General features: G+C 41.3%; 2 protein-coding genes across 4 annotated transcripts in view; both read left to right on the top strand.

Annotated features, from left to right (window-relative positions):
* Window positions 1-17,239, top strand: part of ERCC5 (ERCC excision repair 5, endonuclease) — a 29,340-nt gene extending 12,101 nt beyond the window's left edge. The window contains exons 6-16 of one of the 3 annotated variants that reach the window (XR_003434641.1): window positions 631-774; window positions 2,728-2,935; window positions 3,269-4,381; window positions 6,393-6,640; window positions 6,997-7,116; window positions 7,291-7,504; window positions 9,424-9,568; window positions 13,422-13,622; window positions 14,777-14,861; window positions 15,997-16,155; window positions 16,546-16,651. Coding sequence is in view for 2 of the 3 variants with exons in the window: in XM_027115860.1 (XP_026971661.1) it covers window positions 631-774; window positions 2,728-2,935; window positions 3,269-4,381; window positions 6,393-6,640; window positions 6,997-7,116; window positions 7,291-7,504; window positions 9,424-9,568; window positions 13,422-13,622; window positions 14,777-14,861; window positions 16,546-17,136 (3,069 nt within the window). In the remaining variant the exon portion in view is untranslated. Of the gene's footprint in view, window positions 1-630; window positions 775-2,727; window positions 2,936-3,268; window positions 4,382-6,392; window positions 6,641-6,996; window positions 7,117-7,290; window positions 7,505-9,423; window positions 9,569-13,421; window positions 13,623-14,776; window positions 14,862-15,996; window positions 16,156-16,545 lie in introns of all 3 variants that reach the window. The other 2 variants (XM_027115860.1, XM_027115861.1) reach the window with 2 other exon arrangements.
* Window positions 17,240-20,360: 3,121 nt separating this feature from the next.
* Window positions 20,361-26,951, top strand: part of LOC113625375 (protein-lysine methyltransferase METTL21E) — a 39,424-nt gene continuing 32,833 nt past the window's right edge. The window contains exons 1-2 of the mRNA XM_027115872.1: window positions 20,361-21,071; window positions 22,030-22,109. Coding sequence (XP_026971673.1) covers window positions 21,025-21,071; window positions 22,030-22,109 — 127 coding nt within the window. The 5' untranslated portion in view covers window positions 20,361-21,024. The remainder of the gene's footprint in view (window positions 21,072-22,029; window positions 22,110-26,951) is intronic.

The following is a 26,951-nucleotide window of genomic DNA, read 5'->3' as shown; positions in this document are numbered from 1 at the left end:
CCAGGGAAGCCCACTAATGACTACTTTTGATTTTAGGTTAAGAGCAAGACAGAACTTATCTAACTAAGGGGACTGTAAATATTGTTCAAATTCATAAGGCTTATCTCTGCCTCAGGGTCTTTGCACTTGCTGTTCCCTCAGCCTGAGATGCTCTGTCCCAGAGCAGGTTTTTGGGTGTCTTTTGTGTCCCTGCTTGCAGGTCATTATTTCTGGTGGGGTCCTCTCTATCAGATAATATTTTTTCTCTTTCTGTTCTTCTAATTAACTCTCCTATCAGATTAACCTGCATTGTTTTCTCATTGTTATCTTGTTCATTTATTTTTTTATCCTGTGTCTTCTGCTCTTAAGAGTAGGGACCTTACCTGGCATGATCTCTGTAGTTCCTTAGCACCTAGAACAGTGCCTGCCAAGTATTTTTTTTCTTCTGAATGAATGAATGAGTGAATGGATATTCCCTAATCTGCCTATTCACTTTGATGCCTATTGCACATAATGTACAACTGTGTTTAGCCTATTGTAGAATATGCAGAACTCTGTTTATGATACAAGCACCGAAAAAAATCTGTCACGGTGAATAGAATTAAGTGTATAAAGTGTAAATTTCATGGTGTTACGTTTTACTCTTTACAGGAGGAGTTCTTTCAGAATCCTCATGCAGTAGATATTGAGTCTGAAGACTTTAGCAGCCTGCCCCCTGAAATAAAGCATGAAATCTTGACTGATATGAAAGAATTTACCAAGCGAAGAAGAACATTATTTGAAACAATGCCAGAGGTAAACTATACAACAGCGCATTAATGCTTAGAATTAAGAATATCAGCAAAATTTTTCATTAGAAAAAGAAAATTGATAAGCATTACTTGTACAATGTACGTTTACAGTAAATGGCATTTGTGTATCTCCGAGATACTATGAAACATGCATTTATAAGTTTGAACTTATAAATACTTACTCAGGGAAGCTTTTCTTGACTTTCCACCAAGACCAGGTCTTGTCTCCTGCTCTGTGTTCTCACAGCACCCTGTAGTGTCTCTTTAGATTTTTAGCACCCAAATGCCTACCTTGCTCACCTCTGTATTTTTAGCACTCAGCTCAGTATCTTTCACATAGTAAGTGCCTAGTGTACGCATAGTGGTTCAATTCTTAGGTTAGTTCATAAAAGTTATTTTAACCCATAATATACATTATAGAATATTAACATATTTTGATACCAAAAATATGAAAAAGGAAGGAGCTGTTTCTTTTCCCATCACTCCTATCTGCTTTTCCACGAAGTACGTGAACATAGGAAAATGCTAAGATGTACAGAAATGATATTCAAAGGACAGAAGTAAATTTATTTTTGTTTCAGGGGAAACATCCAGGTTCAGTCTATCCATCCTGCATTTTGTTTCTTGAGTGTAAATGGATCTCTGGCTGGTCTTTGAGGAGATAGAATTTGGATTATGTAAACAACAGTGGGAAGGATAGGAGAAAGAGAGGCAGTCCTGATGGTTTGCTCCATTTTTTCTCTTTCTGCCACCACAGAGCCTCTGGGATGGGTAGGCCAGGGTAGGATGGTGCACAGCTTGTTGGATCCGTCCTTCTGGTAGCTAAGGGAAGTTCTCAGTCATACAGACTGGACCTTTGCATTGTCTGAACATTGGGCAAATGCAAAATTGATAATAGTAATATTGGTAAGTAATAAGAGTAATAATCTTAATAGTAATAGGAGCAATTTAGTATAAGGCTTGGCAACCTGCTTTTTTGTTTTTTTTTTAAATAAATTTATTATTTTATTTGTTTTTGGCTGCGCTGGGTCTTCGTTGCTGCATGCGAGCTTTCTCTAGTTGCGGCGAGCAGGGGCTACTCTTCGTTGTGGTGCGCACGCTTCTCATTGCGGTGGCTTCTCTTGTTGTGGAACACGGGCTCTAGGCACGCGGGCTTCAGTAGTTGTGGCACGTGGGCTTAGTAGTTGTGGGTCACGGGCTCTAGAGCACAGGCTCAGTAGTTGTGGCGCACAGGCTTAGTTGCTCCACGGCATGTGGGATCTTCCCAGACCAGGGCTCAAACTTGTGTCCCCTGCACTGGCAGGCGGATTCTTAACCACTGTGCCACCAGGGAAGCTCTGGTAGCTTGCTTTTGACCCCAGATCTACCACTTACTAGCCATGCGGCTCTAGAGAGGTTACTCAAGCTGTTTAAGTCTCAGTTTCTTCATTTGTGGAATGGAGATAATGACGTCTGTCTCATCGGTGGTTGAGAATAAAATGGGATGATATATTTAAAAACACTTAGAAGAATGTCTTACTCAGGAAGTGCTTTATAAATGTTAAGTATTACTAATAACTGTGATTGCAATGATTTATTGTGTGTCTTTTATGGACCAGGAACTGTGCTGGACACTTTACTTGCATTCTAAAAGATTGTCCGTTAAGCCAGAATCAACATGTCACAGTGCCTGGCATGCATCACATGCTCAATAAATGTTTTTTGAGTAAATGATGGAATCATAAACAGTATGCATGATTTCCTTTCTTTTGCCCAGTTCTTTTTGTTTGAAAGATTATCCTTTAACAAAGCAATTATAGCTTTTTCCTACTATTCAAATTTTACTTTTCTAGTATGAAAGTACCACCAATGGAAAAAATCACTTGTTCTTTATCCCCTTTGGGGGAAAAGGATGGAAATATGAGAATACTATCTGTATTTAATATAAGATAAATTTTGTTTATTTATTTTGCCTTAGGAGTCCAATGACTTTTCACAGTACCAGCTCAAAGGCTTGCTTAAAAAAAACTATCTAAACCAACACATAGAAAGTGTCCAAAAGGAAATGAATCAACAACATTCAGGACAAATCCAAAGGCAATATGAAGATGAAGGAGGCTTTTTGAAGGAGGTAGAGTCAAGGAGGGTGGTCTCTGAAGATACTTCACATTACATCTTGATTAAAGGTACAGGTACCATCACTTATTTGACGGTTAAAAACCAAAAATATGTCGTGTCTCTGAATTCTATAAGCTACCACCCCCAGATAATGTGAATGAAGTCCTACTTAATTTATTGACTATAATTATTATTAATGCAATAATAAATGTATATAGATTTTAATGTATTAAGTAGTATCATACCAACCCACTTTAAAATTAACTAACAAATTAACTCTTAGTTGATGATTGAGAATTTATAAATTCATTTATGAGAACTGGTATGCTCTTATTCATCTAACTAGAAGCATGTTCTCACACTGTAAAGCTACATAGTGAGAATATTTAATTTTTCTCAAGGTATTCAAGCTAAGAAAGTTGCAGAAGTGGATTCAGAGTCTCTTCCTTCATGCAGTGAAATGCACAGCAGGTCTTCTGACATGAAGTCATCTCCGTGTGAAAAGCTGGAGCCAAAGGAAGAGCCTGACGCCTCCCCTCCTTCCCCGAGAACCTTACTGGCCCTGCAGGCGGCCCTGCTGGGCGGCAGCTCAGAAGATGAGCTGGAGAGTGAGACCTGCAGGCTGTGCCATGTGACGCACGCGCCCGCTACCGCACGTGCAGGTTCTGTGTCGCCGCTGACTCTCTTGGCCATGCAGAGAGCTCTCGATGACGATGATGAAGACGTGAAAGTGCGTGCCAGTGACGTGCAGACAGGAGGGGCAGGCGCGAGAAAACCGAAACCGCTCCAGAGCAGTTCTGACGAGGAGACTGAGGAAGGACCTAAAATGAGAGATGGTGAAGGAGTGCCGTTGGCAGCAGCGTCTCACGCAGCCAGTATGAACCTCGCAGAGGAGCCTGTAACCAGCGCTGATGCCGACGAAGAGCGGACAGAATCGGCTCACTTACCGAGGACTGTCTTTTGTCAAGGCAGCGACTCTGGCGTTCCAAAAGAGCAGATGTCGTTTATTCCTCCGGTGAAGGAAGCCTTTCAGACAAACGATGAGACTGCACTTAAGGATGGAAAAGATCCAGTTCCTTTGGAAAACATTGTGGTGCTACCCAGGGATGCACCTGGGCTCCAGAGAGGACCAGAGTGGACACCAACACCTCCGACAAGTCCGAGTTCCGTATCAAGGAGTGGAACCAAAGTGCTTGAGCTACAGCAAGATCTTCTTCCACCAGAGAGTAAATATGACACCTCTGTCCTTTCAAGTCATGATGCAACAGAATCTGAAAAAAACCCTGCTCCTGAAGGCCCCGTCAGTTTGCAAGAATCGAGTGATACGCTAAGTGTCCCTTTAGAGACAATAAGTGACTTAGGAAATGTGGCATCTGTTAATGCCAAAGAGCATGAGAATTTCTTGAAAACCGTCCAAGAACATGAGACCATTGAATCTGCAGGCCAGGGTTTAATTTCAGTTCCAGCGTCCATGGAACCAAAGGAAACAGGCTCTGAAGAAAGTGAATCTGATGGTAAGTGCTTGTGCTCATTTAGAGATAAAGAAAAGTAGGATCTCACATCTGCAGGAAGCGAGAGATGCTTTAGTGTAGTCCAGATCCACATTGTTCAGGTAGTGAACTAGAGGCCCAGAAAGGACAAGTGACTTTGCCAAGGACACACAGCTAGTAATGGAATCTTGACCTTTGCTGTTTGGCTGCTCTTTTCATTTTTGTTTTTAAAGAGAGGGAGTGCCCTAGTTGGAGAAGGTAAAGGTGAGTTTCCCTTTAATTTTTTAACTTTTTATTTTGAAATAATTACAAATTTTAAAAAGTTGAAAAAGGGGCTTCCCTGGTGGCGCAGTGGTTGGGAGTCCGCCTGCCGATGCAGGGGACATGGGTTCGTGCCCCGAGCCGGGAAGATCCCACATGCCGCGGAGCGGCTGGGCCCGTGAGCCATGGCCACTGAGCCTGCGCGTCCGGAGCCTGTGCTCCGCAACGGGAGAGGCCACAACAGTGAGAGGCCCGCGTACCGCAAAAAAAAAAAAAAGTTGAAAAAGTATCTTAAAACATTCTGTTTCCCTCACCTAGGACCTCAGTGGCTGGCATTTTACCACATTGGCTTTATCATATCTCTCTCTGTCTCTCTCGCTCTCTATGTGTACACGTATATATTATATGTCTATATCTATATACGCTTATGTACAGTCAATCCTCATTTTTCACAGATTTCAAATCTGTAAAATTGCCTACTCACTAAAATTTATATCTAACCCCAGAATCAGTCCTCACGGTACTGTCTTTGTGGTCGTTTGTGGACATGTGTAGAACGGCCAGAAACTTGAGTTGCCACGCCGTTCCCAGGTGAGGTTGAGCCAGGGGGACACTTGGCCTTCTTGGTTCAGCTCCCCTGCAGAGGTGACCAGAGGGTGGAGATGGGAGAGAGCAGTGCAGTGTAGACCAAGCAGCTCTGGCTCTGGGGCCATTGGATGGGGTTTGAATCCCAACCCTGCCTGGCACCTGTTCGTGGGGCTGTGTATACACCCATGAGCTCACGCTCGTATCTGCAGTTCTTCTCCAGCATCCCAGATCTCATTCTACACTCTGCCTTCTTTATAATTTCCCTGTCTAACAGTGAGGGACCTTCTGTTATCTTCAGTGTATTTACTTACTTGCTCATTCTCTGTTTGTAACCAGCTCCCGATATCACTGGCCTCCTCCTTGGTCCTGGCTGTCCCCTTGGTCCCAGCCCCTCCGTCCTGAGTGTGTCCTCAGATCCAGATTCCTCCCCCTGAAGTGAAGGAAGGGAGTCAATAAATGCTTTTCAAAGAGAAGAAAGGACATCAAGAGAGGAAGGAAGGAGGTGGGAGAGGAAGAGCTGTTTCTTCCGTGTCCTTATCCAGGGTTCTCTCTTCTGCGTCACAGTGTTATTCTTTGCTGTGTTCATAGTGAAATAGCATACAAACATTTTTTAAAAACTCCATGATTGTGTACATACCTTGGTAGTTCTTTTTGAATTTCAAAACAATATTAGTTAACTTAGAGGACTTTTTGTTTTTTTTTTTTTGCTGTACACGGGCCTCTCACTGTTGTGGCCTCTCCCGTTGTGGAGCACAGGCTCCGGATGCGCAGGTACAGCGGCCATGGCTCATGGGCCCAGCCGCTCCGCAGCATGTGGGATCCTCCCAGACCAGGGCACGAACCCGTGTCCCTTGCATCGGCAGGCGGGCTTTCAACCACTGTACCACCAGGGAAGCCCTAGAGGACGTTTTTTTATAAGCAAATATGCAAATGTTTGAGAGCATGGTTCCTAATTTCAAAGACAGTGCCAGTGTATCTAATTGAAAAGGCTTATTTTGAAGTTACAGGCACTTATTAATAAATTTATTTAATAACAATATACTACTATTACATGTTTTCTAAGACATTTAAATTTCTTCTTTTTAGGGTAAAACATTTTTCAGGATACTTTGGAAAGCTCTTGATGATTTCAGGGTAATTTAAATGTTTTAGTTATAGACAAAACGATCTTATTATTTTGGTACAGGAAGTTTCATTGAAGTGCAGAGTATAAATAGCAGCGATGAACTTCAAGCTGAGTTACACGAAGCTTCCAGACCTCCCTCTGAACAAGGTGAAGAGGAACCAGTAGGAACTGAGACGCAAGAAGCCACAGGTGACCCCCAGGGCCTCCCGAGAGACAACTCTGAGAGGGAGGCGGTGGGCACTGAGCCACCTGAAGAAACTGAAAAAGATGCAGATGATTTGCTCAACGAATGGCAAGATGTTGACCTGGTAATAACGTGACATCATGTTTTTACTCATTGCTGAGGAAGCCAAGTTAAGTAGCTTCTGAGTTTTTAAGGAGCTGATGGAGGAAGACATAATAGCTCTTTGCACCCATTTTCTTACTCCTGCTGACATGGCTCCTTTCTTGTGGAGGTTCCTGGCCGGGATAGTGTCCACTTCCCGTGTGGGTTAGTGAGGGAACTCTAAAGCTATTACAAACTCGCTCAGAAATCCAAGTGGAAACCTGCATAAGGAGAAAAAGCTTATTGGTAACTTCAGTCAGACTAAGTACAAGCTTTTTATAACCAATGAACTTAATTGGGTTATTAATATAATTACCCACAGGCGAAATTATCTTATAGGAGGAGCTGGAGACGCTGGAGAGCAACCTTTTAACACAGCAGGAGTCACTGAAAGCTCAAAAACAGCAGCAAGAACGGGTCGCGGCTACTGTGACAGGACAGATGTTCCTGGAAAGCCAGGTAGGTGGACAGCTTGGGTGTCCTCGAACAATACCTACCTACCGATGTCTTTCCTTAATCAGACTCCCCGAGGGCACATGCATTAAGTTACCTGTTGAAGCACTGCTCCCACTTCCGGGTGGAGGCCAGGTCCTGCATTTCAGCAGGGGTCATCGTGTGTCTGTACCTCTTCAGGAACTTCTTCGCCTGTTCGGCATCCCCTACGTCGAGGCTCCCATGGAAGCAGAAGCTCAGTGCGCCATCCTGGATCTGACTGATCAAACTTCTGGAACGATCACTGATGACAGTGACATTTGGCTGTTCGGAGCACGGCACGTCTATAAAAACTTTTTTAATAAAAACAAGTTTGTAGAATATTACCAGTATGTGGACTTTCACAACCAATTAGGTAAGACTTCAGAGTACGATTGCTTTCTGAAATTTACCTTCAGAATTTTGTAGTATGAATTCTTTCTTTCCAAGGAGCTAATTTGGTGCATTAATGGAAATGGTAGATCTGTACAAGTTTTCATATAAACGATCTTTTGCTTCTGTAGCAGAATACGATTTTTAATTTGGAACTAAGAAATTAAAACCCTAGTAATGTTCAGACATTTTCTGCAGTTTTAATCATCAGGCCTGGTTACGCTCTGACTGGTTACCTGAGCTCTCCAGAGTAAACCACAGGTGGTAGAGTGGGGAGACAGGTGGGGGTCACTCCTGCTGGAATCATGAGCCTCATGGTCCTTGTTGTTTCTGACAGTGATCCTTCATCCTCCCGTTGATTCAGCAAATACACACTGAGCGATTCCTATATGCCAGTTGTTGTTCTTGGCAGTGGGAAGTGGGGAAACAGCAGAGAATAAAACAGTCTAGCAGGAGAAACAGATGGTAAAAAAAATACATAAATTGTAATTTGACAGTGGTATAAGCCATATAGAAAAACAGAGCAGTAAAAGAGGCGAGAGTGACCTGCAGTTGCAGAAAGTGCATGTCCTTTGTGGTCAGAAAAGGCTTTACTAATAGGCACCTTTTGGGCTGGAGCCTAAAGTAGAGAGGAAGCTCGTGCTATGGATACCGTGGGGATGAGCATGTCAGACAAAGGGACTGGCCTGTGCAAAGGCCCTGAGACAGAAGCCTGCTTGGTGTGTTCTAGGGAAGCATGGAGATAGTTATGGACTGAATTATATCTCCCTCAAATTCATGTGTTGTAGTACTAAACTCTGGTACCGCAGAGTATGACTGTGTTTGAAGATAGGTTCTTTAAAGAGGTGACTAAGGTCAAATGAGGTCATTAGGGTGGACCCTAATCCAGTCTGACTGGTGTCCTTGTAAGAAGGAGAGATTAGGACACAGAGGGAAGACCACGTGCAGACACGTGGAGAGCCGGCCGTCTGCCAGCCAAGGAGAGAGGCTCAGAAGGGACCAACCGTGCCGACACCGTGAGGTCAGGCTTCTAGTCCCCAGAACTGTGAGGAAATGAATCCTTTGTGTAAGGCCCTCAGTCTGAGCACTTTGTTATGGCAGGCCCGGGAAACGACTTCAGGGGCCAGTGTGAGTGAATGAGGAGAAGGATGGCAAGAGGTGAGGTCAGAGAGGAAGGAGGAGAGTCCAGAGTGTGGTGGAGAGGCTCTGCAGGTAGACTGGGCTGGGACGTGAGAGAAGGAGAAGTCAGGGATAACACCCCCCATCCCCCGCAGCAGCGCAGGGAGTGGACTGGCCTTGGTGAGGTGGCGGAACGGGGAAGGAGCAGGTGCGGGTGTTGCAGGAGTGAAGACCCGGGTCTGGATGTGTTGTCTCTGAGGTGCCCCTTAGACATCTCCACGGAGACGTTAAGGTTCCAGTTGAGTGTGCGTGACTGTCTTTCAGAGGAGAGGTCCTGGTGAGAGTGCCGAATTTGGAGGTCAGAGGTTATATGACATTTAAAACTGCAAGGATGTGTGAAACTTGAAAAATCGAAGCACAATGCCATTTAAAAAAAAGGAATCTAGGGCTTCCCTGGTGGCGCAGTGGTTGGGAGTCTGCCTGCCGATGCAGGGGACACGGGTTCGTGCCCCAGTCCAGGAAGATCCCACATGGCGCGGAGCGGCTGGGCCCGTGAGCCATGGCCGCTGAGCCTGCACGTCCGGAGCCTGTGCTCCACAACGGGAGAGGCCACAACAGTGAGAGGCCCACATACCGCAAAAAAAAAAAAAGGAATCTATTTGGATATTGGATAAGGATCTATACATGTATATTATCTATATAATGAAGTGTTTATAAATGTTACATAATAAATGTTTATAAAATAAAAAGTGGAAAAGTATATAATAACTTTTACTCTTATAGGATTGGACCGGAACAAATTAATAAATTTGGCCTATTTGCTTGGAAGTGATTATACGGAAGGAATACCAACTGTAGGTTGTGTTACAGCCATGGAAATTCTCAATGAATTCCCTGGACATGGCCTGGAACCTCTCCTAAGATTCTCGTAAGTCCTTTCTTAATTTCTTTAATTCAGGTGTTTATATATAAATACCCAAATTAAACAGAACTATTCCTTACATCGTGAACTGTCACAAATCATTGTCCCCTGAGAAAACAGGAGGAGGTAATGGTTGGGGTTACTAAAGTTTGTTTTCCCTTTTCTAGAGTTTGATGAAATCATAGGCAATTATTTTTAGAGGTGCCACACTTATCCGAGTTTGAGGATGCATAGCCAGTCCAGTGGGAATTCCTGGGAGTGTAGAGGTTACCGTTTCATTCATTCAAATATTTCCTGAGCAGCTACTATGTGCTAGACAGTGTGCTAGGCTGGAATAGGGGAGGTGACTGAGCCCCAGGCTGTGTCCTCAAGGAGCTGCCACACCCTGGGGGCAAGGGAGAAGCATCCACGTGCTTGTACTGCTGTGTGCCAAGTGTTCTGAGGGAGGTCGGCCAGACAGGGGCATGGAGCTATATGCCAGGAACGTTTTCTCTCTGCGTGTAGACTGTGATGTATTCAGTGGTGGCGTCTCCTTCTGTCCGGAACCCAGAGTCGTGCTGTACTTGGGGTACACTCTTTGTTTTTGGAGATTCTGAGATGGCGCTAGTTACGAGGTTGTCTGTGAAAGTAGTTCTTTCTTAAGGTTGCTCCTTGGTGGCATTTTTCAAAAAAATATATATAATTCGCACAGCATAAATTTTACTCTTTTAAAGTACAATTCAGTGGTTTTTCGTCTAGTCACAGGTTGTGATGGCATCTTTTAAAATCATCAGTTTGACATGGGATACTATTTGGCAGTAGCTGATTTAATGATTCTTTAGTGTTCTCTCCAGTCGTAGCTCCTGGTTTGAAAAATTTCAGGATGTTCTGGTCTGAAGATTCGGTGATTAGAATTAAATACAAAGTTGTTTGAATGATTGCTGTCCTCCAGCCTTAGCACACATAGTGTTGTATTTTGTTTTCAACATTTCTCTTTTCATAATTTTCTTATTGTTGAGGAAATGTATATACTGGAGGTATGTTGTTAGGTTGCTTGTAAGTCATGGTATGTAAATAACTTGCAAAAGTACAAGTAACTTTTATACAAATAACAAACACACATTAGAAAAATGACAAAATATGAATTATAAAGATTACAGATAACATTTTGGTTTATACAGTGTTAGTCTTTTCTATGCACAATATACACATGCATTTTATATATAATCACACACACGCACAAGTATACTCATATAAGTCTGTTATTATTATTATTTTTTTTACAAGCATGGGACGATGCTGTATACTTTTTATGTTACCTGCAACTCATTTGATGATAAAACAGGGCATATTATCAACGACGTATAGATTTACATTGCTGTTTTTAATGACTCCATAGGAGTCTTTTGATGTATCATGAATAACTAATTTAATCAAATGCCTATTGTTATTTCTGGTTTTTTTAAAAGTCTAAACAAATACTGCCTTGAGTGACTTTATATACATGTCTTTGAGTTCTTATCTGATTATTATTTTAGGATAAGTGAAAATGGTATCTAACTTTTCGAGTTGGTGTCCTGGTTATTGGTGAGAGTAATTTTTTTTCATATTTGTTGACAGTTTGCCATGCTGATCTAGTGAATGCCTGTTTATGCCGTTTTTGTTCTCTCAACAGTTTTTGCTCGTTTGTTGCTGTTTGAATGGTTACGTTTTTAGTCAGCTCTAGCAATTTCTGCCTTGGTCTTTTAGCTCCCTGATGGCAGATAGGAGCTGCCCCTGCCTGCCTGGCTCTGCAGGGCTAGGATGGGTGCAGTTACAGGGCGCGGAGACAGTGGAAGAGCAGTAAGACTGGGAGTGTCTGTCACCTTGCTTTCTTCTCTGCTCTCCCTTTTCCTAACCTGACCCTGGCCGGCCGGCCCCCCTTTAAAGCAGAGCAGCTCTGAGTCTGCAGACTGAGTTCAGCCCAGCTGTGTTTTCTTTGGCCCACACAGTATGTTCTTTAATTTTGAGTGGGCTACCAACCTTTAAATTGGGGGAGATTTCACAGAAAATTTTGGATTTTCCTGGGGGGAAATGACATCTGAAAATACTGAGCCCCAATTCCCAAATAGCCCAGAAACAGAGGACAGCAATTCCACCCCACTGGCTTGGTCAGGGCACAAACCCTTCCACTTTATCACAGTCGCTGCTGCCCCGTCTTGTGTCCCCCGAGCTCAGCTGATGGGCAGATGCCGTCTTCCACCCTCAAGTGCCTGGCCCTCTTGCTTGAAGGAGGGGTGGTCCTTTTGATTTGATGAGCTTACAGTGTGTTGTGCTGGCAATCATGAGTACTATTTCAAAGGTGAAGATTCACAAGAGAGTAGGGGAGAATTGTAGGTGTTCTCCCAGCACCCTCTTGAACAGTATTTTAAAACTGGTGAAGATAGATCCTTTTTTCCTTTCTGCATTTTGATCCTGCACGAAGACTGAAGTTAGAACACCAGATGGCACTCCTGCCTTGGTGAGGTGAGGCACTGGTGGAGACCACGCCTGTGAGTCAGGTCCTGAGACCAATCAGTACGTGAAGCAGCGGATGTAGGGTTTTTTAGGTTCTGTTAGTGCATAGATGGGAGAGGGTTATATTTATGTTTTTAACTTTTATGCCATTTATTTATCCTAATTGTGTAAATTTTTCTGGCTGTCCGTTGCCACATTACAAACTACCATAAACCTCGGTGACTTCCAACAGCAACAGTCAGAGATTTTGCTCGTGAATCCGCAGTTCAATCAGGCTGCTCGGGGTGGGGCTGCCTCGCCTGGTGCCAGGTGTGTCGGGGGCGTCTCAGCTGGGCTAGAGGGGCCCCGTGAGGTGTCTCGCTCGTGGCTGGTGAGCGGTGCTGTCGGCCAGCACGTGGCCCGGGGCGCCTGGACCCTTTCCATCTGGGCCTCCTCACGAGCTGGAGCTTCCTCACAGCATGTTGGCTGCTTGCAAGGCGAATATTCTAAGAGACAGGAAGTGGAAACTGCAGTCTTTAAAGGCCTGGCACAATGTCCCTTACTCAGCCACGGAGCCTGCCCGACTCAAGGGTAAGGGACATGGACCCCAACACTTCTTGTTGGGAGGAGGGTCCAAGAATGGGCTTTAACCCACCATAGTGATTTATACTCACAAAGGAAAAATTGAAAAAGGAATAAAACATCAAGAAAATTAACCGCTGTATCCTTGCTTAGAACATTGCCTAGCGCACGGTAAAATAACAGTTGTTAGTGTTTTTTATTATTTTAAATATCCCTGTTTACTTTTTCTTTCTTTCTCCACATATATACATTTTTTTCCCCAGTATTGGGATCACACTTGATGTAGAGTTATATTCTGCATTTTAAAAATTTAACATCTTCTTGGCATTTTTACATTTTATTAAATATTCTTGGCTCCTGATTATAGTTGACGGGAGGTAAATAATACGGATACATTGATATTACTTCATTTTACCACTGGGAAGGAGAGGAACTGTGACTTTTCTATGAGTGTGGGCTCTGGAGGGAGATTGTACCAGTCCCAGCTGTGAAATCTTGAGCAAGTGGCTTCTGTTTGAGTCCAATTTCCTTGTCTGTGAGGAGAGGACAGTGGCAGGACTGTGCTTGTGTGATGATGGGGCCTGTAGAGCAGTTAACACAGTGCCAAGCCCAGAGGAAGGGGTCAGTCAGTGATTGCCTCATTGTATACTGTGTTAATCACACGAGAAAGACACCATTGTCATTCTGTAAGTCATAGGCTTTGTTCTGGAGTTGGGCGGGACTTGAGTTTACGTCTCTGAACTTTACGTTTAGCCCTTTGTCTGCGATGCATCTGCCATAAGGTCTTACTGCTTCACGAAGGTTTGTTTCCTTTGCCTTGTAGCGAGTGGTGGCATGGAGCTCAAAAGAATAAGAAGATAAGACCTAATCCTTATGACACCAAAGTGAAAAAAAAGTTACGCAAGTTGCAGCTCACACCTGGCTTCCCTAACCCGGCCGTGGCAGACGCTTACCTCAAGCCTGTGGTGGATGAGTCCAAGGGGTCGTTTCTGTGGGGCAAACCTGATCTCGAGAAGATTAGAGAATATCCTTTCCCTTCCTCAAACCTCAGGAATATCAAGTCAAATATGTGTTTTGGTATAAAACTTACGGGACATGAACTTGGATCAGTTTTTTTTTAAATATTCCGTGAGCTAAGATGCTCCTTTCTGTTCCTTTCTCTCTCTCCTTAATTTTTTTTTTTTTGTGGTAAAATACACATAACATACGATTTACCATCTGAACCATTTTAAACATACCATTCAGTGGTTATTAAATACATTCACATTGTTGTGTCACTGTCACCACCATTCATCCCCATATTCTTTTCATCTTGTGAAACTGAAACTCTATCCCTGTTAAACACTAACTCCCCCGTTCCCCTCCCCCAGCCCCTGGCCACCACCATTCTACTTTCTGTCCCTGTGATGTTGACTACTCTGACTATGTTCCTCATATAAGTGGAACCATACAGTTTAGGTCTTTTTGTGACTGGCTTACTTCACTTAGCATAATGTCTTCAAGTTTCATCCAAGTTGTAGCATGTGTCAGAATTTCCTTCCTTTTTAAGGCTGAATACTGTTCCATTGTATGTAATGTCGTATTTTGCTTATCCATTCATCTGTTGATGGACACTTGAGTTGCTTCCATGTTTTAGTTACTGTGAATCATCTTTTCAGTTTTAAAGAGAATCTTTATTTCAAGTAAGTAGTGATAAGCATTCATAGATACACTACATACTTAAGTATTCATTCTGAAAGAATAGAAAAGATTATTAGTTTTATTCTTTCTATTACTGTTCCTTTCTGCATATTTAAATAATCATTTGGATAGATGTTTAAAAGTTTGCCATAGTATTACTCTAACTACATCTTTTCACAAAGAAAAAAGAAATATATGTGATATCAGAAATTTGTTTTTATTCTAGATTAACCTTTTTTCATAGTCATGAGTCTTTGATGTCCTAAAATGAGAGTTGAATATCTTTTATCTTAGAGGATATTTATAAGAACATCGTGCCAGATGATTATGTTGGAATAATTTGCTTTGTTATTCTTTTCTTTTATCATTTTAATCTTTATAAATAAGAAAATCTTTGGAGACATGGGGAATGGAATCAAGGGTGGCTTCTTTGGACCTTTTTATTTATCACTTGTTTAAATGTCTTTAAAAACATGTATGAGTCTTAACTGCCTGCATATTTTGTCAGCGGTATTTTGGCTGGAACAGGATGAAGACAGATGACTTTCTGTTTCCTGTATTAAAGCAACTGAATGTCCAGCAGGTAATCATGGCAGCTCTTTTCCTAAGTTCAGGATAGAGAGTAAAGTTAGGAAGGCTGTGAGGGCCAGCTGTTAAAGACTAGTTACTTTTATTTTAGAGCACGTAACATACATTTAAAAATTATTGTACTTCAGTAAGAGAACAGAGGAAAACAGAAAACGGGAAAGCTGGACTTTGTCTTCATTTTCCACTTTCACTCTTAGGGCTGAACTTTGATATCCTTTTGTATTCACTCTGACTTCGAGAAAAACAATCTAATAATGGATTGCGTACTAAGGTGTTTATGGTTAAATATTTTACCCTTTTAGAGCTATTTTCATTTTTAAAAAGTTTAAGAAGTGCCCAGTCCAAAGCAGTTCTGATTATTAAGTGTCTTCAAGTACTAATATTCTTAAATTCTGTAAATGAATCATCAAAGGTACTAATTCAGTCATAGTGTACTGGCAGGAGAGATGACCCTCAGTTCCCTTAGGTAGGTAACAGCATCTCGCTTTATCCCTGAGTGTGTTCCTGCCCACACAGAGACCTCCTCCCACCCCAGAGGCAGCCCACAAAACATACATACAGGGAAACCATTCAGTGGAATTCAGACCAGATCCTGCAAGATACATGTTCAAGTTAAATCCTTTTCCATTAGATTGGGTTGATTTTGGAAAAACAAACAAACAAAAAACTGAGGTAGACCACCTTTCCAGAAACTTTCGCGTTGTTTGACGACTTTCTGTACTGGAAACATTGTACGCCCACCGACCAGGAAAGCTAGTTGGCATAGTGACTGATTACTCCTTAATTTCAGATAAGTTTTGTGGTAATACTATTCTCCCTTTTCATTGTAGACGTTAATATAAGTTTATTTCCCCAAAATTAGAAAGTGAAAAAAATGAATTAACTCATTGTTTGCTTCCTTTAATATGGATGTTAACATTTACGTCCATTTTCTCTTATTTTTCCCCTCCGTCCCACATATATTTATTATCAGACATAAGTGCAATTTGTTATAAATAAAGCCCCCATTCACTGGTGAAGGTAAGTTTTTTTCTGTGTATTGCATGGCCTTCATTGTTTCAGATGGCCAGATTACATTTTGTCAGAGATTTAACTTGGTTCACTTCACTTAGTAGACCTTGAATTTTCAGGTTTTCGTATGTAATGCTGTGATGAACATCAGGCATGTGACTTTTCTCAAATGTAACTATTTTTAAAGAATGTCTTCCTGAAAGTGGATTTGCTGAACAGAAGTCAAGAATATTTCTTACGACTCCTAATATATAATACTGTGAAGTTTCTTCCTGAAGGTATCATATGATGACAATGTTTTTAAAAGAAGGGAAGAGTAGAATTTAGAAACAGACCCCATGAAGTTGTGTTGCTCTAAAAGAAGATGATATATTTGGCCCCTGAAAAATATTTAACTCTCTTTCAATGCCGAGGAAGGGATTTCCTACTTGATATGTGGGTGGAGGGCTTAGTTGACGGAGGTGGTACATGTACTGCTTTAAGTACGATCTTGAAAGTAAAATTTGCTGCCAGTCATTCATTTGGGGGAGATCGGCTTTTGAGAGAGAATGAATTAGTATTTTCTGAAAGAGTCATCCAATGCCAGTAATCAGGGTGGATTTCTTTGATTTGCTTTAGAAAGTTTACTTACTTGTCTGAGTTATTATTATTTTATTTCATTTTTTTAGACGCAGCTCCGAATTGATTCTTTCTTTAGATTAGCTCAACAGGAGAAACAGGAGGCTAAGGGTATTAAGAGCCAGAGACTTAACAGAGCTGTGACATGTATGCTGAGAAAAGAAAGAGAAGAAGCAGCCAGTGAAATAGAAGCAGTTTCTGTTGCCATGGAGAAAGACTCTGAGTTCCTCGATAAGGCAGAAGGAAAAACCCAGAAGAGAGGCACAACAAGTAGATGGAAAGAGTCATCCAGCCCGAAAAGAAAGAGGCTTTCGGATTCTAAACAGGGGCATGAATGTGGTGGGTTTTTGGGGGAGGCCTACCTCTCGCAGTCATCTGATGCCTCTTCAAGTGAGGATGAGGAATATTTCCCTGTAGCGAACATGCAAAGGGGAAAAGCAGCTGTAGAGTCAAAAGTCAGCTCTTCAGATGCACAGAGCACAGTGCAGCCTCCTCCCAGGAGAGACGGAGGTGCCACCACAGGCAGCTCCAGCGATGATGACGGAGAGAAGGCAGAGCCCGTCCTGGTGACCGCCAGGTCTGTGTTTGGGAAGAAAAAGGGGAAACGGAGAAGTACGAGAGGAAGGAAGAGGAAAATCTAAAGACACCTAAATACACATGTATTCTCTCTAACTGGGTACAGCTTAACATTTCGTCATGAATTTGTCGTGAGGAAATAATAAAATTCACAGTATTTGCACAGTCTTTGTTGTGTGGTTTTTAAAAATGTGGACGTTAAACTTGACATTTATTTTTAAATATATTACCTTTTTCTAGTGTTTTCCACTTCATTGAATATTTCCTTGTATTTACAGGCTTTGTCTGTTCATGTTTCTATTATTATTATTATTTTTTTTTTTTTTGCGGTACGCGGGCCTCTCAGTGCTGTGGCCTCTCCCCTTGCGGAGCACAGGCTCCGGACGCGCAGGCTCAGTGGCCATGGCTCACGGGCCCAGCCGCTCTGCGGCATGTGGGATCCTTCCGGACCGGGGCATGAACCCGTGTCCCCTGCATCGGCAGGCAGACTCTCAACCACTGCGCCACCAGGGAAGCCTCATGTTTCTATTATTATACAACATCTGATGCTTTCTGACAACATTAAAAAGGGAAAAAGGATTTCTGTTGATCAGTACTCACTCAATGTGCGTTTCCTCTGACTTTCCGACCTAGACGAGAAGAAAATATATTTATATTCATCTTATTTATATAAATATATTTATATTCATTTATATTTACATTTCAGTCAAACTTCTCAAATACTTGGACTACAGCTGCTGCTTTTCTTTGCTCGTTATTTATTCCTTCCTAATTTGAAATGTCTTCTGCTTCAGTCTTCTCTGACAGCTTTCTACTAAAATCAACACTGACTTCCACATAAACTCAAGTCTTTTCTTAATGCTTCTTTTCTCTGGAGGTATTTAAAGCAGAACGCTTTTGGGGAAGGGTTGGGGAGAGAGACATTAACTTTTTCTTGTTATTCTCATTTCTCAAAGCTACTTATAATTGGGAGTTTTCTGCATATGTGTTTGTAGGTAGAAAAGCAGTCGTTTTTCTAAAATTTAATTTTGTTGCCTTTCATAGGTAATTGACATTTGTCCTGCACTGCAGTAGCTGGGGTGAAGGCTAAGCTGCTGTAGCAAAGAGATGTTCACATGCAGTGGCCTAAACGCTGGAACGTTACCTCTCAGTCAACAGTCTGGCCAGTCTGAGCTGGTAAGGCAGTTGTGCACCTTGATGTCATTCAGGGTCCCAGGTTCAGCCATCCCCTAGGCTGCTGTACTGCTTCAGTGGTCTATACCGGGTCACGGCTACATCTGCGTTTCAACCTACTGGAAGAGGAAAGAACCAGAGTCCTTGGGTGAGCCGAATGTCTTATGTTAAGGGTGACTAGAAAAATCACTTCAGCTCCCATCCGGTTGAACTGAACTGACCATATACTAGGAGCACTCAGAAAAGTAATCTCTACATGGGCTGTGTATACAGAAAGAGAGGAAAAATAGATATTCGGATCCATTAATAGAAGACCTAGATATGTTTGCAAAAAAGCCTGTTTACTCGTCCGTACGCTAATAAAGATAGAAGTTTGGAAAAAAATCATTAGTAGCTTATGCCATAAATACAGTATTTACAGAACTGTTTGATACTATACCTTTTTTTCTTCTTAACCCTGCAACCAAGGTATATCCTTTTACAAGGTAAGAAACAAGTTTACAGATGTTAACTGACTTTACCAAATTCACCCAACTAGTAGGAAACAATTGTGACCTGAACTCTAATCTTCTAATTCAAAATTCAGCGTGCTTATATTATCTAGAAAATAGGTTGCCTGTTAAAGACAAACAGCAGCAAAGCAAATTTATCATTATTCAAAGTAAGTAGGACACCTGTAACTTACTTAGGATGGTGACCATCATATACTTTTTCTATAAAATTATCTTTCAGCTTATTAATTTTTTCTTTTGCTTTCTTTATATTTGCTGTTATACTCATCTGTGGAGCTCTTTATTTCATTTATTCTATTTTCAGTTCTATTTGACTTGTAGATTCCAGTTCTCTGGTGTAATTCTTGTCATCTATTTTTTATAATATCTTAATCACAATTACTTTAAAGTCTGTGTCAAAAAGCTCCAATATCTGGGTTACGTGTGGGTTTGTTTCCTAGTAGTTGACTAGTAAACTTTGAATGAATGCTGGACGTTACGTATAGAAGATTGTGGATCTTGTGCATCTTCCTCTGGAGAGGATTCCAGAAGGTATTCTGGCAGGCAGCAGAGGGGAACGTTATTTTCCTTCAATCAGGACCGAGTGGATGCAAGGCTAGTCTTTGTAAGACTCCATCTCCTAGTTTCCTCCCATTCCTAAAAAGTAGTTTTCCAGGGATACTAACTGTCTGCTGGGGTGTTTCTCTCGTCTTTTGAGCTTTGCTCTGTTTTTAGCCACATTATGCTTGGAAAATTAGCATCTTGCCCTAAACATCTTACTGTGCAAATACCTTGAATGAAAAGTCAGTGCTGAGCGTCAGGCTTACTTCTCTGTCCCTTCTTTCTGGGATCTTGTGCTCCCAATTCCTGGCAGCCTCGCCAGCTCCAAACACTATTCCCTTGTCTCCCTAGTTCACTTGTCTCCCTAGCTAAAGCTCTGCTGGTGTCCTTTCTTGTGTTCCTCTCTTGGGCTTCTCAGCCCCTTTACACCAATAATCAGCAAAAGCATGGAATTCTTGGCTGCCTTGGAAGCTGTCTGATGCCTTGTAACAGGTATGTGTGTGTGTGTGTGTGTGTGTAAAATGTGCTTTTCTAGTTATACTGGGAGGCAGAAGTCTCTGTGTACTTCTTTTTAACCGTTCAATGAAACAAATAATCATTGTCATCATGTCGGTTTAGATGATTCATTTAGATATTCTGCTTCTTAGGGAATCTAGCACTGAGGTTTCTTGATCTTTTAAATAACTTGTGGGAGAAGACAGGTGGTTTTTATGTTCCAAATAATTCTTAATTCTTGTTTTAAAAAGACCCAAAAAAGGGAGTGTGTCCTCTGCCCAGAATTAGCTGCCTATGAATAATTGTTTTCATCATTTAGGATTTTGCAGTTTCCAGGATGTTTTTTACCTACCATATTCATTTCACAAATAGATATTATGTACTTTTTATGTCTCTGCTTTATAGATGAGGAAGCCAAGAAACACACTGAGTCAATGCCTAAAAATCACAGACTAATTATGGACAGGAATGACTAAAATCAGGCTCCCAGACCACTAGTCCTGTCTGATACATTAACGTGACCTCTGTCCATCATGGTATGTGAAGTATTTCTTAGAAGCTGTACCCACACTCCTAAGTTTAACTTTACAATATTGCTCGATTTCATTACCTGTAATAACTTCTTATTCAGGCTATTTTCAGTGATCGGGGGAATTAATTTTTCCTCTGAGATGCAGTCCTAAATGCACATGAGCAGGTGCACAGGCGACATACACCCTCAGCCTTCGTATTCACTCTGAGTAGGAAGGAACTGTGGAAATATAATTCCTGCGTCCAGATCATTGCTGCACACATACTCTCAAACATCCTGGTGTGGTTGTCTGATTCTAAAAATAGTGTTTGTACCCAGACAGGTGACCTGAAAAACACATGGCCTCCGTTTCACAGGACGTCATAGCTGTGGACTCTTAAATAACTCCTGGCATCAAAGTTAAAAATAATCGCTTTGCCCTGATAGCCTTCACTCACTTGCAGGAATGTTTTTACTTACCTGTTGGCTCTTGCTCTGTTCACGAGACACTCATGTGGAATGTGCCTACTTACATTTTTCAACCCCCTTATTTATGGGCGTTCCAACCTCACTGCTGTATGATCAGAGGCTGTGAAGCTGCAGCTGTCAGGATTAGTTCTCTGTGAGGACTCGCTGCCAGTGTGTACAGTAGTAAACTGCGTGCTTTTGTGCTCGCCTTTCAGGCACCATCAGAGGTCTCATCAGCAAAGCAAAAGTTGTGGATGATACTTTTTAACCGTCTAGAAACTCAGCTAACTCATATATATAGGTATGTCCAGACTTAACATTTAATAAATGTTGACCTTCAGGTAGGCACGTGTCATAAAGACTGCTTTCTTTAATGGAAGAGAAACTAAATTGGGAACAAAATGGGTGACCACTTGGGCTACTGTTTAGCCATGTAACCTTTGATTTTTCTTGTTTGTAAACTGTAGGGAAAATAATTTGTCTCCTAATTTACTGAGCATATTGTAAAGAAAAACGTGTTGATTATGAAATGTGTTTTGGGAGCCTTAGAAGAAAGGAATGAATATAAATTCATGGTAGTACAGTGATTATTAAATGATTCAAAACCTGATACCTAGAACATCAAATTGTTGTTTTCCAAAGTTGGAATTACAGCTTGTTTAAGCTTATTCACATGATATCCTCTGCTTGAGAGGCATAAAATACTTGAATTTCTTTCATTTTAAATGTGTTTGCTGAGATTGTATGGATTTCTTTTTAAAGAAGAAGCTACTTTAAAAAACCACCTGGTGGTTGGGCTCTTTGCCCCTGGGTACATGCTGATGGCCACAGATGAGAGCGACTCTGCATCTATTACTATGTGGGAAGCTTTGTTTTAGATTAATGCTATGGTTTTCACTACACTGAATGAAACCCATTCTCTCCCAATGTTTCAATCACCTCTTAAGTTTTAGGATCGCTCTCTGACTAGTCAGTATAAAGATGATGCCTTGCTTCATGATAGCTGAGGTGGTCTCTGGTGAAGAACATGTTTTCTTTTTCCAGGAGCTTCTAAAATTTCTGACCCTGAATTTTGGTTGTACTAGATAGATTGCATTTCAGTGCACTCTTTTTAAAATCATGGTTTATTAATAAGATATTTTAATATAATTTTCTCTGCTGTATCTGATGTTAAACTTTATTGGGTAAATATGAAAGCACTTAACACACATTTTGAATTAATTATTACCATTTGATATTTTAATGTATTATTTGCCTAGTTTTCAAGAAATGATCAAGAAAGCATCAATGTATAGCCATCCCTTAGTTCATCGCTTAATGGATCTCAAAGCTCAAAAAGGTAAATTATTTTATGTTTCTTTATGTAATTTGGCCAATTCTAAGAAGACAACAGAATGTAAATGTTTACCTTTGCAGTGTTCGCTGATGTCATAAAGAGAGCTAGGACTTTTATCAATTGCATATTATATCTTGGCTTGTGTTTGCTAACCTGTAACTATCTCTAATAATGTTTAATGTCCCCTGCTATACCTGTGGGCCTGATGATATGTTAGAGATAATTTTGACAGATAATAAATCAAATATATAGACTTGCTAGGTATTTAGAGTTTTTTTTTTTTTAATCTGGAAAAGTGGAATACAAGTGCTGTACACTAAATATATGATTGTGATTTTGTGGTTATTTCTTTTCAGATAGGAAGATTGCAAGAGAGATAAAATAGTTTTATGTAAAGCTAAAGGTTTTTTACAAATGCTTCCATGAAAAATGATTTTAGACTATAAAATATTTCTAGACTGTGCTTATGGTCCCTCTGATGTATTCATTAGAGGCAAATAATAATGTATTTTGACCTCTTGTGGTAAGGAGAATTTAAGGTTGAATTCTACCACCAGTGGAATTATTTGGAATTGACCCACTGTTTTTTACATCATTCTAAATATCAAGTATGACTTTGCATAGATTATGTAATACAACTATCCCCACTGTCTTGAGATAAAAAGTGCAGACATATGCTCTTGACATAGACTAGAAGAATTATTACCATGGTTTTGTAGAACAGTTGTAGTACAAATTTAATTGTCCTGGCTTCTTTCTCTTTCTCCTTTACACTGTGGATATTTTCTAAGGACTAGAGTCCTGTTTTCTTCGCCTTTTTTAGGCATACCAGGTGGCCTCTACCTAGGTGAGCATGTCTTTAGGCCAAGAGAGCTGGGTGTATGCCCAGTGTTGGCAGCCTATGTGGCTTAAACACGTACGGTTTTGCTGTAGTAATTTTTGCAAATCTAAACATTTAAAGTCATAATCACTTAGAGAATCCAGCCATTTAGATGATTTGAATGAAGATGCAGTTTCTCTGCAGTTTATGAATAAAATGTCATCATTATCATTACCATAATGCTTGCTTTCAACTTTGCATATGATAATTTGGCAAATTACAAAGGCTATGGAAGAAGTTCAAGGTAAGGTGGAGACAGAATTAACAAGAAAATAGTTTACAACATGAACAGATGCAGCCCATAATCACCTACATTGTCAGCTGAAGCTTTAAAAATACATTCATAGGCACAGTGCTAAGGGGATGAAGTGTGTGCCACTGGGACAGAGTCAGATTGCATTTTGTTGGAAAGGCTCCCACTAACCAGTAGAACACTCAGTTCTCAAGTACTGTAGGGTAGTGACTTTTCCTGTCCTAACCGTTTATACTTAGTCATCTTGTGCTTGGAAAGGATGGAGCAAACCCACAGCCCAGTTCTTGGATTTCAACACTGGCCTGAAGATCCAAAGAATTATAGGATGTCACTTAGTTATGCACAGATTAAAGTTAGGACTGTAGTGGATGCTAAAAATTCCTCTGTCTATGGTTTCTAATGTTGCATTATAATCTATACCGTCTAAAACCTCATCCACGTTAACTATTCCGAATCTCTTAGGTTGCCTACTCTTGCCAACGGCGGCTCTCCGGCTGTTAGCACAAGTAGCAGTGTGTTATAAAGAACACTCCTCAGGGTCTGCAGCCTTGGAACAGGTTCGTACTAACCAGAGGCGCAGTGATTCCCATGCACAGTGACTCCCAGATCTGTCCTTCCAGCTGCTTACTTGACGTCCTCCATTCTGCCTTGTGTTAGTTCGGTTCCTTCAGGAAGCAGATGCCAGAATGGGATTTAACATGCGCGAGATTTATTGGAGGAAATGTCTGTGGAGGGTAAAGGAGGAAGGAGCAGAAGAAGGCCGGGAGAGCCTTCGCATCACTGCAGGTCCAGGTGAGCAGAGGCCGCATCACAGCTCTGAGAAAGTCTTGGGCAGGCCCACAGGGAGTCACCCCACAGAGCTGCCCCCTGGACGAACGTCCTCTGCAGCGGGAGAGGGGCCGGCTTAGAGGCAGCCCAGGGGAAGCCTGGCCTCCGAGGAGCCAGGTGAACCTGCTGCAGCACATTCTCTTAATCCAAGCAGCACACCTCTGTAGCCAGCGTGCCAGATGGCAGATCCAGATGCATTAAAAAATAATTTTGCTTTTGCAGATTTGCCCCTCCGCCTGTATTTTCTATCTCAGTTTATGGCAACATCATTTCTCCGGCTATCCCGAAACCTGGAATCATGCCAGTCTTTCCCCTTTCCCCACACCCGTCATCATCACATCCTGTTGATCTTTACCTCCTAATATGTTTCTCTACCCCTCACGCCCTGTTTGCAGCATCATCTTGCTTATTTCTTCTCTTGACTGTTGTAACTGCCTTCTAACTGGCCTCCCCAACCCTGGGCTGGCTCCCTTTCTTTATCCACAGATACATGATCTTTTTAAAAATTAACATCTTGTCACATTCTCCTCCTCCCTAAAATTCTTCAGTGCCTCAGTGTTTCCTATAGGATAAAATCGAGACTTCTTAGCATGGCACACAGTGTTTTATCTCATGCTATGACCACCACTTATCCTATATTCAAGTTCTCAGAGTTTCCTAAATTGGAAAATTGGTCAAGAGTCTTTTGCCAGTGGGCTTCTGCACATGTAGATGCCTACGTATGGCGTATCTTGCCTTCTCTTACCTGACTTACAAACCCATAGTCATCAAGTCTCAGGTCATTCTTTGCTGAGCTCTCTGAGGCATGGAGCTTTCTCTTTCTGTTTTTGAGTTAACTAGTTAAGTCTCTATTCGACCACTTATATGTTGCTCTATCTTTGTATTCACAGTGCCCATGTACTCAGTAAATGAGGGAACGAATGAATTAGCTATAACTGAGGCCTAATGGCTGGACTTAAAATCTGCTCATTAGGGATGAGCTTGTATTTCTAGCCACTAGTCAGTTGACTCTTTTCAGGACCAGGTACAATGTATTACTTAGGGATAGCACTAAGTCTTTCACAAGGATCTTCATAAATCTTTACAGAGTTGGATTAATGGAAAATATGGCCTTTATAAGCAACGTTGCCTCAATAGAGGAAGAAGGAAGTTTGAGTAATTCTATTGCTGCTTAAGAAACATACCAAACTAGAGTCTTGAGTTAATATATTAATATACTAGTTGGAGTACTATAGCCGCATAATTATTAATGTGAAAATCATCCATCGACATGTTTTACATGTTTAAAAAGTAACCTGAATAAGTATCTGCTAGATAAGACTAATAAATGTTCCACGTATTGTATAAAAATAACTCAAACATGATTATCTGCCTCAGATATCTTCAAAACTCAGGGCAGAATGTCAAGTTTGAACGTCACTTATTGCCCTCGACAGGGCGTCTACCACTGCCTCAAGAACTCACAAATTCACGCTTGGCTCCCAGACCCAGGGCTGCTGCCTCACTTCAGACTCTTGCATCTTTTGTCTAGATTATTACGTCTTCCCATTAGCTTCTAACGTAGCCTCAGCTGCTGCTGCCAGAAGTCGATTCTCAAATACCAATTTTGATTGTGTCAGTTCTTGTCCTAATGATTTTTATTGGCTCCTGTTCACCTTGTAGAAGAAAGGTCAACATTGCCCACAGGTCTGATCCCAGCCTTTCTTCAAGCTTATTTTCTGCACCAGCTTGTACACCAGCTCCCCAGTCCTTCCAGGCTCTCAAGCTGGCCTCCACACCCTGGCAGTGTTGCGTCTCCCTTGACCTTGCTTCCTTCCTTCTCCGCCTGGCAGCCTTTCCCTTCCCTCCACCTCAACTCAAATGTCTCCTCCTTGAGGATGCTTCTCCTGATTTGACCAAGCAGCGGTGCTTCCCATAGCACCTCAGAAATATTTCTTTTATTCCACTTATCACACTTCATTGGCATCTGTTTAATTGTCTCTCCCCGGTACAATCCCAGCAGTAGGCTCTGAGTACAACTAGATTTGGTTCTGTTTTTTTCCCACTTGCATCCTGAGCAGTGTCAGTAAAAAAATGAATTTTCTTTCTTTGGTAATTGTAGCCATCATTTGAGCCACGTGATGAAAGTTACAGCTTCTCTTTATTCTTGAAAGTACGTGGACATCCAGACAAAAAACATTTGCGAAAATGTCTCAAGAATTAGTTTCAACATAAGGGCCTGAGACCTTGACATTGCTGAGGCATTCAGAATTGTAGCTTTCAGGTTTACCTGTGACCATTCACTAATCTGAAAATATCTTTAACATCTTTAAAAAAAATTCTGTAGGTATTTCTAAGAAGCACATGACATTCATCTTTGAATAGAAGATTCGATTGAATGACAGTGTCTTTCATTTCGTTGAGGGGTTTTTACTTTAAATTTCACAGACAGGTTTCTGTGACAGCCCTCAAATGGAAGCTTGAATTCACTTGTCATAGCTATTAAAGAATTTTTTTTCTTTTCATCTATTTCTGTGATTTGACCCTTCCATTTATTATTGCTGTTATTGACCTTAAAAGTACAAAAGAGAAGAATACAGACAGAGCCTCTATTTTTGAAGGCTTCTTACAATCCAGCCTTGGAAATCAATTCACTGTCGAATTTTCCTCTTAAGAAAAATATCATCGTGAAGGGCAGAATCTTGCTAATTTTTACTTCATACTTGAAACCCCTTTAATTCTCTGGAGAACAAGAGCACCTGGTAGATTTTATTCACTATCAGCAAAGATTTAATAGCAGGAAAATGGTGTTAAGCCTTTTTATGTATAAAAAAGCATTAAAATAGATAAGCCTAAGAGAGCAACATAAATGTAATACTTTCTTGATTATGTTTTATTTACAATC

The sequence above is a fragment of the Aethalodelphis obliquidens genome, unplaced genomic scaffold (assembly GCF_003676395.1).
Source record: "Aethalodelphis obliquidens isolate GAN/ISIS:26980383/991018 unplaced genomic scaffold, ASM367639v1 scaffold15, whole genome shotgun sequence".
In the NCBI taxonomy this organism is placed as follows: Eukaryota; Metazoa; Chordata; class Mammalia; order Artiodactyla; family Delphinidae; genus Aethalodelphis; species Aethalodelphis obliquidens.
The sequence above is the reverse complement of the archived record's forward strand: the minus strand, read 5'-3'. Positions and strand labels throughout refer to the sequence as shown.